This window comes from Pituophis catenifer, unplaced genomic scaffold (genome assembly GCF_029215685.1).
Source record: "Pituophis catenifer annectens isolate HBS135680 unplaced genomic scaffold, rPitCat1.0.hap2 SCAF_1, whole genome shotgun sequence".
In the NCBI taxonomy this organism is placed as follows: domain Eukaryota; kingdom Metazoa; phylum Chordata; class Lepidosauria; order Squamata; family Colubridae; genus Pituophis; species Pituophis catenifer.
The window spans coordinates 296,659,800-296,671,280 of record NW_027256881.1 but is presented as its reverse complement, the minus strand read 5'-3'; the positions used below and the strand labels follow the sequence as shown (position 1 = coordinate 296,671,280).

General features: G+C 35.7%; 1 protein-coding gene across 4 annotated transcripts; it reads right to left on the bottom strand.

The window, feature by feature from the left end:
- Positions 1-722: 722 nt before the first annotated feature.
- GEMIN2 (gem nuclear organelle associated protein 2) lies at positions 723-10,516 on the bottom strand. Of its 4 annotated transcripts, none has more exons than XM_070931395.1 (10): positions 10,308-10,516; positions 9,132-9,216; positions 8,385-8,474; positions 6,884-6,943; positions 6,175-6,288; positions 4,892-4,936; positions 3,137-3,205; positions 2,023-2,133; positions 1,577-1,635; positions 723-959 (listed from the first exon to the last, which is right to left on the bottom strand). In XM_070931395.1, exons 1-10 carry the CDS (start codon positions 10,427-10,429, stop codon positions 920-922), a joined length of 795 nt encoding a protein of 264 aa, XP_070787496.1. In that variant the 5' UTR covers positions 10,430-10,516; the 3' UTR covers positions 723-919. The 4 variants fall into 4 exon arrangements, with proteins under 4 accessions (XP_070787496.1, XP_070787497.1, XP_070787499.1 ...); XM_070931396.1 differs by having other exon boundaries at positions 9,144-9,216; XM_070931398.1 differs by lacking the exon at positions 2,023-2,133.
- Between the last annotated feature and the right edge of the window lie 965 nt (positions 10,517-11,481).

Here is an 11,481-nt window from a genome sequence, read left to right as displayed (position 1 = left end):
GGAAGCTGCCCAGAGTTTGATAAAAGATGGCTGGCTGTATATAGTAAATGTTTTAAATAAACACATAGATCAGGGTTGAATTATGTAGTCCTTGTGGTCTCTGATGTTACCTAGTTGGGTAATTAAACATCTGCAGGCAAACAACTAAGATCGGAGAATACCAAGGACTCCACTTGGATCAGGCTTTGCCACAATTCCACATATAGAATTAGTATTTGATTTTATCAACATATTATTCAAAGGAAATACATTCTTTAAAAAAAAAAAGATCTACAGTATAGGTCAGTTTTGTATCACACGATTGGATTTACGGAAGGATCAAAGCAGATGAACACCTGAGTGAATTTTGCTATTTTTAGAAGTTAAGCAGGTTTGTACCCTTGTTCAGACCTGAAGGGGAGACCAGTAAGAAATCCCAGAGCTTTATGGTAGTTTGGACAATCAAGAAACATTCTGAAGAAAGGCAATGACAAACTATTTCCATAGCGTTTCCAAGAGAACAATGTGGATGCATTGTTTGAATTAAGACAGTATTTTAAAGCCTCCATGTTTACACTTACAATGTTTTTAAAATGTTATTGTTCAACATAAATAACTTTTTTGATTAGTTTGCTTCAGTTCTGCTGGGTTTTAATAAGATAGACACTTATTGATTCACTGTGTAATACCTCAAAGAGACACACATAGTTTGTAGATCAAGCAAGCTGAATTATGGACAATAATTTGTAAGAAAATATTTTATTAACATCTCCAAATCAGTCTATTTTTAAAAAAAAACAACAAAAAAAAAACTTAAGTATACAAGTATCCACTAAGGTCACATTGGAACATGTGGTGCATCCATTCTTCATACTTCAGTCATGAAAGTACTGCCTGAGAAAGATTAACAACTTGTGCATGTATGGTTTCCAGATGTTTATCAGGATGCCTCGTCAGCCAGGTCGTATTGGTCAAAATACCTAACAGGTGGGAGAAAAAAAATTCCATAAATATTAGTAAAATCTTCAGACAAATCTTGAACAAATGTATCAAAGAAAGGCAGAATTTCACTGTATAGCTTGTCTAGATATCCATTTAGTTGAATAGTGGTATGAGAATTATACTATCTTAACTACTCTTCAGGTGCCTTTCAATGCAGGACACCCTGAATTGATCTTTGCATGAAATCAGAGCATGTGATTCAACGCCTAGTATTTGAAGCTAAGACAGCATGGAAAGACCTTATAAAAGAAGGTGCAATCATCATTGAATTTGATTATGCAATTTTAAGCTCTCATCTCTTTACAATACACAATACTGAATGAGGAGACATGAAAAAGGCACAAGTGAAATCAGAGAAACAGAAATGATATAGCTATATATTAGTTGTTGCCAATGAATATTGTAATATTATGTAACATAATCCAACAATTTACTTTTCAAGTCTCTGGAAAGATAGAATTGGGTAAAAATTACAAGTTATTATTACAAAACAAGGCTCATGTAAGTAACGGTGCAGACTCTTGAAGATAATGGTGGAGAGATTGATTTCCTTTCATAGCCAATTTAGTACACTAATTAAAATAATTTGCCGTACCTTCCAACCAAACAAATCAATAAATTTAGAGCAGAGAGTTTTTCGTCATTCTTGTTCTCCTGCATTAGAGGGAAGAAAAGCATTTAAGTAGTTTGTTTCACCAAATTTCAAGCAATTGTTTTATGTCAACTATTATGAATTTCCAGCAAATTAACAATGGATTTTGGCAACTGTCTGTGATTGATAGCTCTACTAAATATATTTGTAGAAAACACAATTCTCTTTTAAATATTCATTAAATTCATCAAAGACTGCAAACACCACCACCATATTTTGAACATTTAATATAATTAGTATTGCCCTTTTCTCAAGTTTTGACTATCATTCTGAAATATCAACATAACAAGTGACAAATGTACATATTTCAGGGAAATGATGGCTTCAAACGATTAGCATGATCAGGATCTTCTAGTATTCCCTTTCAAGGATCAACTATTTCAGCTTACCTCCAGTACTCTCACTTCAGAGCATTGCCTAGCCAGTTGTCGAATTAGAGAGTGAGCCTCTGGTAATAATGGTTTTTCCAGACAAGCTAACAAAGCATAAAGCCATCTGCCCTAGAGAAATTTTAAGAAATTGCAATAAGAATTTAAAGATAAAACCATATTTGCATTGTTTCTTTGTATCTCCATGAACACATCCATGTCAGTATCTTGGCAACAATGCAAATAATTTCCCTTGTCATCTGGGTTTTTTTTTTTTGGCTATTGTCTAGTTTTCTATTTTTCAGTACAGATTTGGGATTTCTTAATGGTCCCTCCTTTAAGCAATAATTAGGTTCAGTCTGGTTATTGAAGTTTTTTAAATGAGATTTTAAGAAACCACTAAACTTTACTTAGAGGGAAAATAGATTCATTGTTTTTGAAGGCATGGTGATAAGACCACAGGTAAATAGGAACAAATTCTGTATTTTTTAGATCAAAATCAATTAATGCAGATGTTTAATAGAGCTTATAGATGAAGGAGGACCAGTCTTTTCAGAATCTGGGTATGACTGCACAAGGCCTTACACATTTTAAAAAACCTTATACAGTAATGGCTTATGAAGCTTTGTGTGAAAATGGTAAATTGTTTTATAGATTCCACATGAGAACAATAATATTTTGTATTTGATTGTTCAAAACTATTTAATGAGAAGGACTGTGAGAAACCAATTCAGTATGCAGTGGGTGCTGACTTGATATTCTTTTTATAGAGTCTTGTGTATAGCATGAACTGTAGGAATCAAAATATGCTTTAGTGATGTAACAAACAGATTTAAAAGTTAGTTTTAGAGGTGTAATTTAAAATTTACAGGTTTTTATACAACTATGGCATACATTGAATCTATATGAAAGGAATATATATACTAAGAACTGAAAGCAATTCAAAATTCTAAAAGAGCCAATTCAAATCATTCACCTTAGGGGGACATATCCTTTTTATAGCTTTACTAAAATCCAGGAAAGTACTCATGTTGACAATTCCAGATTAAAAGAAATTATTGATAAATAAATGAGTTTCCTTCAATTTTAATTTCAATGGGGATAATGCCTCTTATAACATAAAACTGCAAGTTACCAGTTCTGGAGTAAATTCTTTTTCCACCAGCCAGTTTGTCAAGTATTCCAAGACACTGGTCACTGTTGCCTTTTGGGATAGAGAAACAGCTGTTAAAATTTTGCATGGTGGTTGTTTCTTTCCTTGTAGTAATTACTCATATATTGAATTCGCATGGTGGTTGTTTCTTTCCTTGTAGTAATTACTCATATATTGAATTCTTCTAGCATTTGTATAAAATACCTAATTATAAATCTGCAGATTTATAATTAGGTATTTTATACAAATGCTAGAAGAATTCAATATATGAGTAATTACTACAAAAATATTTTACAATCTTATGAAATACTTATTGAAACAGCTTGTCCTAAAAAGAATTTTAAAAAGTATGCAAGATAGTATAATGAAAATACATAATATAGTTTTTATATATTAAAACAAATTAAAGATCCACTAGGATTACAGACAAAATCAAAACTGCTTTTACCCCTTCTATTAATCTACTGTTTTGTTTAAATCTTTTTATAACACTGTCTCTTCTAGTGAATGTTACTGGATTCTTTGGATTATAGGCTCTCCTAATCATTTTTTTTAATGTTCACAGCAAAATGGAAAATTGTTTTATCGCAAGTGAAAGGGGCTCATGTAAATTTATTTAAAAGTGGAAATAACTGTATGTATGCCACCAACGGATTCCTATTAGGATACTTTCTATTATAATTAGCAGGATTATTAGGAGACCTGAGGCCAGAAAACAGTGCTTCTCCATCATAGAACTATGTTACAGAACAGCCTCTCTTCAGCAGTTAGAGTGGACCCCTCAGTGGGAATTTTCTAGAAGCTTTTCAAGGCACAACTCATCTGGAGAATCTCTAAGAAATGTTTATTTGCCACCTCTATGTTATTTATGATGAGCTATTATACTATAGGCTTGTTCTTATAGTGTACTGCTTTCTGTTATTCTTAATTGTGTAAAATTTTAATTTGTCAGCTGTCATAACTGTAGAAAATTCAAACACATATAAATTAAAACAATCAGTCTATATCTGAATAAATGATGGAAGAGCTATAAAAATTTGGCCATCAACAAGGCAAATATTACTTTACTGAACTCTCTGAAATTCCTCATGCCTTGTTAGCTGCAGCCTAGCAGGTCAAAAAGGGAAATGGAGAATTCTTTGTCTCTCTTCATCTTTTCTGGGCCTTTAAAAATTTTTCCTCTTATTACAAAACAATTGAGATATAACATATTTAAAATATACTTATCACTACTTTAAGGCTAAGAATCTTTAGGGCTCTTCAGATTTTGAGCAATACATTTCTATTTGGGATTACAGGTAGTCCTTGGTTTATAACCATTTGTTTAATGGCCATTTGAAGTTACAATGGCACAGAAAAAAGTGAGTTACAACAATTTTTCATACTTATGACCATTGCAGCATATCCATGGTCACATGATCAAAATTCAGGTGCTTGGCATTTAGTTCATATTTATGATGGTTGCAGTATCCTTTTGCGACCCTCTGACAAGCAGTCAATGGAAAGTCAGAGTCACTTAACAATTTTAGCAAGAAAGGTCATAAAATGAGGCAAAACTAACTTAACTGTCTCACTTAGCAATAGAAATTTTGGGCTCAATTATGATTGTAAGTCGAGGACTACCAGTATCCAAGCTCAGGTGTTTCAAGCAAGCTATGAAGGCAGGTAGGAAAAAAAGGTAAAGCTGGATTCATCACACCAAGACTGGAAATGAAACCGACAACAAAAGTAAAGTACCTGATTCATTCTGCTAACAATGCTCAACAATGGAGGAAAGCCAATCTGAATGAAAAGAAACCAAAATATGTTGGATTTTAAAAAATGGTTGGAAATCTAAATACTTAGCTTAATTTTAGATCTGAACACTAGTGCGCAATTGTCATTTTTTTAGGAGAGATTGTATAGATATTTTGAACGTTTAGAGCTTTGTTAAATTATATTTCATTTATTGAAAACATTTACATAGTTGCCCATCTTATATCAACTTCTGTATGGCTTCCATGTAATTAAACTCTAGAAATATATGCAACAATTACCATTTGCTTCTCTTGAAGCTTAAATTTTCAAAACCAGTTCCTGATATCTATTTATCTAAACATTAAAGCCTGCTTTTCTAATGTATATTCATAGCCATGTTCACAAGTAAAACCAGTACATAATTAAACCCATTTGAAAGAGAAATACAAAAAATACAATCTCCAATACAATACCCTGTTTCCCCCAAAATAAGACATCCCCTGATAATAAGGTAAATCAGGCTTTTGACCACATTTCAGGGTTCAAAAAAATATAAGAAAGGGTCTTATTTTTGGGAAAACATGCTATTCTTATTAGTAATAGTTTTCTAAAAGGGTTCCCAGGGTAGTGTGGCCATTGGGAAGACCTGTTTAACCCTACCAAATTTATTTATTTTATTTTATTTTATTTTATATCGAATTTATATACCGCCCTTCTCCCTGAGGACTCAGGGCGGTGTACAGCCAAAGTAAAAACATAAACTACAAACATTAAAATACAATTAAATATATATATATATTTATATTTGGCCCCATAATTAAAAGCAATGACAAACCAATTAAAAACATTTAAAAAAGTGTTAGGCCAGCCCGGCTTGCTGAAAAAAGGAAGTTTTAAGGGCACGGCGGAAGGCACCGAGGTCTTGGATTCTCCTTATCTCTGGGGGCAGCTGGTTCCAGAGGGTAGGTGGCCCCACAGAGAAGGCCCTCCCCCGGGGGTCACCAGCCTACACTGTTTGGCTGATGGCACCCCGAGGAGGCCTTGTGTGTCTAGTATCACTGGGATTCTGAATATTTTTCTATTTAATATATAAAATCAATAGTCCAGGTATATGCAGCAACAGGATAGACCCATTTTGTTGGACAAGGGATTATATTGTAAATATTTTAAGGATGATCATATGTACAAACTTAATACATATTTCACAATATGCATGCAAACTCTGGATCAAAATATAGTTATTTAAAGGTGATATAATTATTTAGGACAGATTTAACACTTACCTGTACATAATCAATTCCTGGACTTTCATCAGTTGAGATTTGATCTGTTAACTCTAAATACAACTTTTCACCTAAGCAGAATTTTTTCCAACCTTCTTCATCATCTGTTGTAGGCTGAACAATTGAAAAAAAAAAGTCAAGTTATTTTTCCTATTTAATAAATTAATTGGGTTTATTTCCCCTCCCCCAACATATTTTCCTTTATTCAAGGTTCTGCAGCCTTTATTTTTAATTTAAAGTAATTAATGCAAGGTTGATGCAGGAGATCCAGGGCTGGGCTGGCTGGATATCAGCAGCAGCAGGAGCCACCTACAAAGATAGGGGGAGGGGAAGGAGGCTGCCAGAGGAAAAAGTGTAATGATTTTTAGCTGAAGAATGCTGTCAATGCATATATAAAGGCCTACACATGAAACAAATATAACTTCTGAACTCTATGTGAGTCTGAATGTGTAGGGTTGCAAGGCATCAGGGTACAAACCAGGAACTGAGTTCTAATCTTGTCTTAGGCACAAAGCCAATTGGGGAACCTTGGGCTAATCACTCTCAGCCATGGGAAGAAGGCAATGCAAAGCACTTCTGAAAAACCTTGCAAAAAAACCAACAACCCTGTATGGACTTGTCCAGGCATTCTTCGAGAATCTGATACAGTTGAAAAAAAAAAGCTTATATGTAAATTGACAGCATCCTGAAAATATTATGTTTTACTTGCCATTGCTACATTGCTGTCCAAATGCTGTGCTTTCCAGTGATCCCTGTGCTTGTTCACACTCTGAAAGATAAACTTTTGATCAATTAAAAGATTCTAATTAACAAACATTTGATCACTTTAACATATACTTGCAGGTGGTAGACACTAAACATAGAAACATTATTCTTCTCACATAAAACAAAAATACCTCTTCTGTGATTATGCTTGCTGAACTATTTGCTTGGAATGATAAGCATTCCTTTCTGCTTTAAAGTGGCTATTCTTAGCCCTATGGAGATTTAACTAATTCCTTAATTTATACAATCAATTAAATTTAAATCAGATTACAATCCTATCATTAAATAGGATTTAGCAGGGAGGGCATGCTCCAAATTCCTTCTATTAAATGATTTTGTTGGATCCAAAAATTCTACCTTCTTTGTTTAAGAATCTACCCTGTAGAAAGACAATCCCTCTTGAGATCTAGATGGTCCCAATCCTGTTAAATTTCACATAGCATTAAAGACCTGGCTGTTTTCCCCTGGCATTTGGGCCAGAAGACTAAGTGAGTTCTATTGGTTGATGTTATTTTTATTGTAAACTGGCATTGTGTTTTGAGACTTTGTTTAAAAAATTGGAAATATATTATTTGGATTTTTATTCTAACTTTGGTTTTAACACTGCACACCAGGACCTCCAAACTCTTCAGCTCATTGATTCCCTTCATAAAGTTTCAAACTGTTCATTGATCCCCAAGCACTTATTACAATAAAATACATATTACTTTTACTTTTACTGCAAATAACAATGACCAATAACACCATCAAGCATCCACATTTGTCTATCCCAAGTCCTTGGGAAGGACTTGATAGCAAGACAAAAATGCCAAATCCAGTCTGAATATCTGCTGACTATGCAACAAACCATAATAGTAACAAAACCACCCTGCTTGAAACTGCCCATATTCTTAGATGGCACTTTAATAATTTTTATATCCTTGGTTAGGATTTGAATTAAGTGTGCAGTCTTAAATTATACATCTAACTGTAGATTACCCCACATAATAACCAACAGTCCTATAAACTTTGGGGATTGATATTGACCACTTAACAGAACCCTGTTGTATATTAACCAGTGTTGCCTTTCTTTTTACAAACTGTATAAATAAATAAAGTTATTTCATTTTGGTGTGCACTTTATATTTGATATTTAAGCCTTCAAAGTGGAGTATTAGTACCACTAGTACTTTTAGTACTATTTTATTACATATGCATTTATAGGTAAATGCAGTATAAAACCTAACTTTTTCCATAATATCATGTTTGTGAGGTATATTTGGCTGAGAGGCACCCAATGAGTTCTACACCTTGGAAATTCTCACTGATAGCAAACAACAATAGTAGAAAAGTGCCATCTTCCTAAAAATGGGAATTATGGCTGCAAAGACCAGAATAAGCACTGTCATAAGAAACACTCAATATAAAATCACTGAATTTATATACTTGTATGTATGTATGTATACCTGGCGTATGGTTGAAAAATGAGACACTTGTTGTTGTTGCCATTTCAGAGTTGGAGAGTATCCTTCAGGAGCAGGTTGACACCCTGAAATCTAAAAAAACCACAGACAACGCAATGAGAATATTAAGAATCTCATGTTATTCACATATACACAAAGATTTTTCAAAAAAGCAGGACTATCTACAATGAAGGATTGCATTGTAAAGATGAAATAATTTGCATAAATGGCAAAATTAATCTGTTTGATCATGGAAAAAACAAGTCTAAAGGACTGGAAATGTTTTATTAAGTTTTTTTTTTATTGAAAATGGATAAAAATGCCTTGATGATTTTTGAATTAGCTGATTGAAAAGGATCAAATATGGGAAGAAGTGAATTATGTGATGTAACTTGATAGGGAGTGGTGTGATATTAAGTATGCTGGTAACTGCTGTAAGAAAGATCAGAAGTTGCTTCTTTAAAAAAAAAATTCTTACTTTTTACTGCATTTTAAAGTTTTTCTTAAACAGAAAAAATATAGAAAATAGAATTATCTTCTATGTTAAAAAATTCTAATAGTAATAAAAGAATGTCATATTCAATTTTAAAACAGCCACTTTTGTAGGACTAGCTACCATGCAGATGGATTATGTAGAGTGCTTAATTACAAAATTGGCAATCTCTTAAAAGTATTGTACTGTTAACATCCAATCATCATGAGTAGTATACTTGTAATGCTTATAATAATGATTTTTTTAAAAAAACCTACTGAAATATTTACAGTCTGCTTCTTTTTCAGTTTCTTGGGATCAATCTGGGCCACAACAACATCAGGACATTTTGCAGCTTCAATCCTACAAAATAAAAATGTTTGAAATTTTAAGTACTTTTTGATTTCTAATTAAACCTAATTTAGGAATTAAAGAATTAAGTCTGGAAAATACTTAAAAATCATTCCAGCTTTGTCTGCTTATCAGTCTGGGTTTTTCAAAATGAGACAATGAGGCAACTGGACTTTTTTGTTTTTTCTTTTGAAGACGTTTCGCTTCTCATCCAAGAAGCTTCTACAGCTCTGACAGGATAGTGGGGAATGGAAGGATTTATATTCCTTGTAGTCAGTTGGTAATCTGCATCCTTTTAGGGTCCTTGAAGCACTTGGAAGTTTATCTGTGTCCTCAGGGTCACCTGAGTTCCTGTAGTCCTGGTTCCTGTAGTCTGCAATTTTTCTCTGGAAATCCATTCCTACTCCCACACCACTCAAAAGGTGGAAGCAGGAGCTCAGGTGACCCTGAGGACACAGATAAACCTCCAAGTATTTTAAGGACCCTCTAAAACAGAGGTCTTCAAGGTTGGCAGCTGTAAGACTTGTGGACTTCAACTCCCAGAATTCTCCAGCCAGCATAGCTGGCTGGAGAATTCTGGGAGTTGAAGTCCACAAGTCTTACAGCTGCCAACCTTGAAGACCTCTGCTCTAAAAGGATGCAGATTACCAGCTGTCTGCAAGGAATATACAGTAAATCCTTCCGTTCCCCATTATCCTGTCAGAGCTGAAGAAGCTTCTTGGTTGAGAAGCGAAACGTCTTCAAAAGAAAAAAAACAAGAAAGTCCTGAAAAAGCACCTTTGGGATAGCCTTCCTTTTTCATGCAGGAAATCCCACCACCGCCAAAGCAACCCGCCATATTGCATTGCCAGTAGCAAGACCATACCCAGGCGAGCCTCTGAAGTACTTCGTCAGGCCCTACCAGAACCGTTCATCATTATAGAAGAAACGCTTTCACTTCCATGCAAGCCGCACAGGAGTCAATATAAATACAGCGCCCATTTCATACAAATATTAGCGCCGGGTTGACCCCATCCAACTTCGCCCACTCAACCCAGCGCAGCCCCATCCCCAACCCGCCTCCCCTTCCCTCGGCGGGAGCCACCAACAACCACTTCACTTACTGGACCCGCTTTAAGTACTCTTGGGGAGTTCGGGGGGGCACCGTGGGGTCGAAGTCTTCGGCGAGGTCGCAGTCCTCTACGGGTAAGAGGCGGGGCATCAACTCCTCCACCGCAGACTCCATCGAACCGCTCGCAGCGCGCCGCGGCCTCGCCCAGCGCTGGCAATGCTCACGCGCAGAGAGACAACCGACGCTCCTGGCGGCGCCACGTTTGCGCCTGGCGAGTCGAACCTAACCTGACTGCGCACGCGCGCACTTTCTTTTCCCCTCCCCCCCGCTCGTCTGAGGGGACGGATCAGAGCGGCGAACGGGCTTTTTGCTTTTCTTTTTAACCTGCTTCTTCCGTTTCGGAACCGAATAACTCGGCGCGGCGTTTTATGTTATATTTGAAAGCTTTTCTGTTTGCAGTTCTAGCTCTAACGAGTGGAATTTCCTTCAAGGGAGGTTGTGTAAAAATCAATTGCAGGTAGTCCTCAACTTACGACCACAGTTGAGCCCAGCGTTTCTGTTGCTAAGCGAGACATTTGTTGTCAGGTGGCAAAAGGGGATCATATGATCCCAGGACACTGCAACGGTGATAAATACGAGTCAGGCGTCCGACGGGTGAATTTTGATCACATGACATGATCACATCCCATGGGGATGCTGCAATGGTCAAGTGAAAAACGGACATGTCACTTTTTTCAGTGCTGCTGTAACTTTGAACGGTCACTAAATGAACCATTGTAAATTGAGCACTACATGTACATTCACACTTGTTCGTTTGAAGGGTATTTCTATACAGGAACCTTTACAGTAGTTTCCGAGGGAGAGGGAGAGGGAGAGGGGGGCACCTTGTAACCTGGATTGTAAGGCAAAGTCCCATGATATGACAACTGCACCATCACGATTCCACTGTTAAGAACCAGGATTTGAAGAGACTGCATGTCAGTCCTCACAAATGGCTTGAATCCATATATGCACAGCCTAGTTCCGTATACAGACTTTTATGAAGATGCAGGAAAAATGCTAAATGAAACATTACCTTTTTCAGAAGCAACGCTAAAGTAAAATATTACAAGAGCTTTCCTTTATTTATTGAATTTGTTTCCCATCTCGCCACAAGGCAGCTCTGCTATTCATTTTTATGCTTCTCCCTCATCTCAAGATGTTTAACTGAGTTATGCCAAAGGAAT

Bases quoted from the DNA above. Each gene is read 5' to 3' on its own strand.
- GEMIN2 (XM_070931395.1), bottom strand. From the start codon at position 10,429: ATGGAGTCTGCGGTGGAGGAGTTGATGCCCCGCCTCTTACCCGTAGAG. The intron at 8,475-9,131 runs GTAGGTTTTTTT...TGGTTTTTTTAG, and splicing joins AGCAGACTGTAAATATTTCA to ATTTCAGGGTGTCAACCTGC. The intron at 1,636-2,022 runs GTAAGCTGAAAT...CCTCTAATGCAG, and splicing joins CTGAAGTGAGAGTACTGGAG to GAGAACAAGAATGACGAAAA.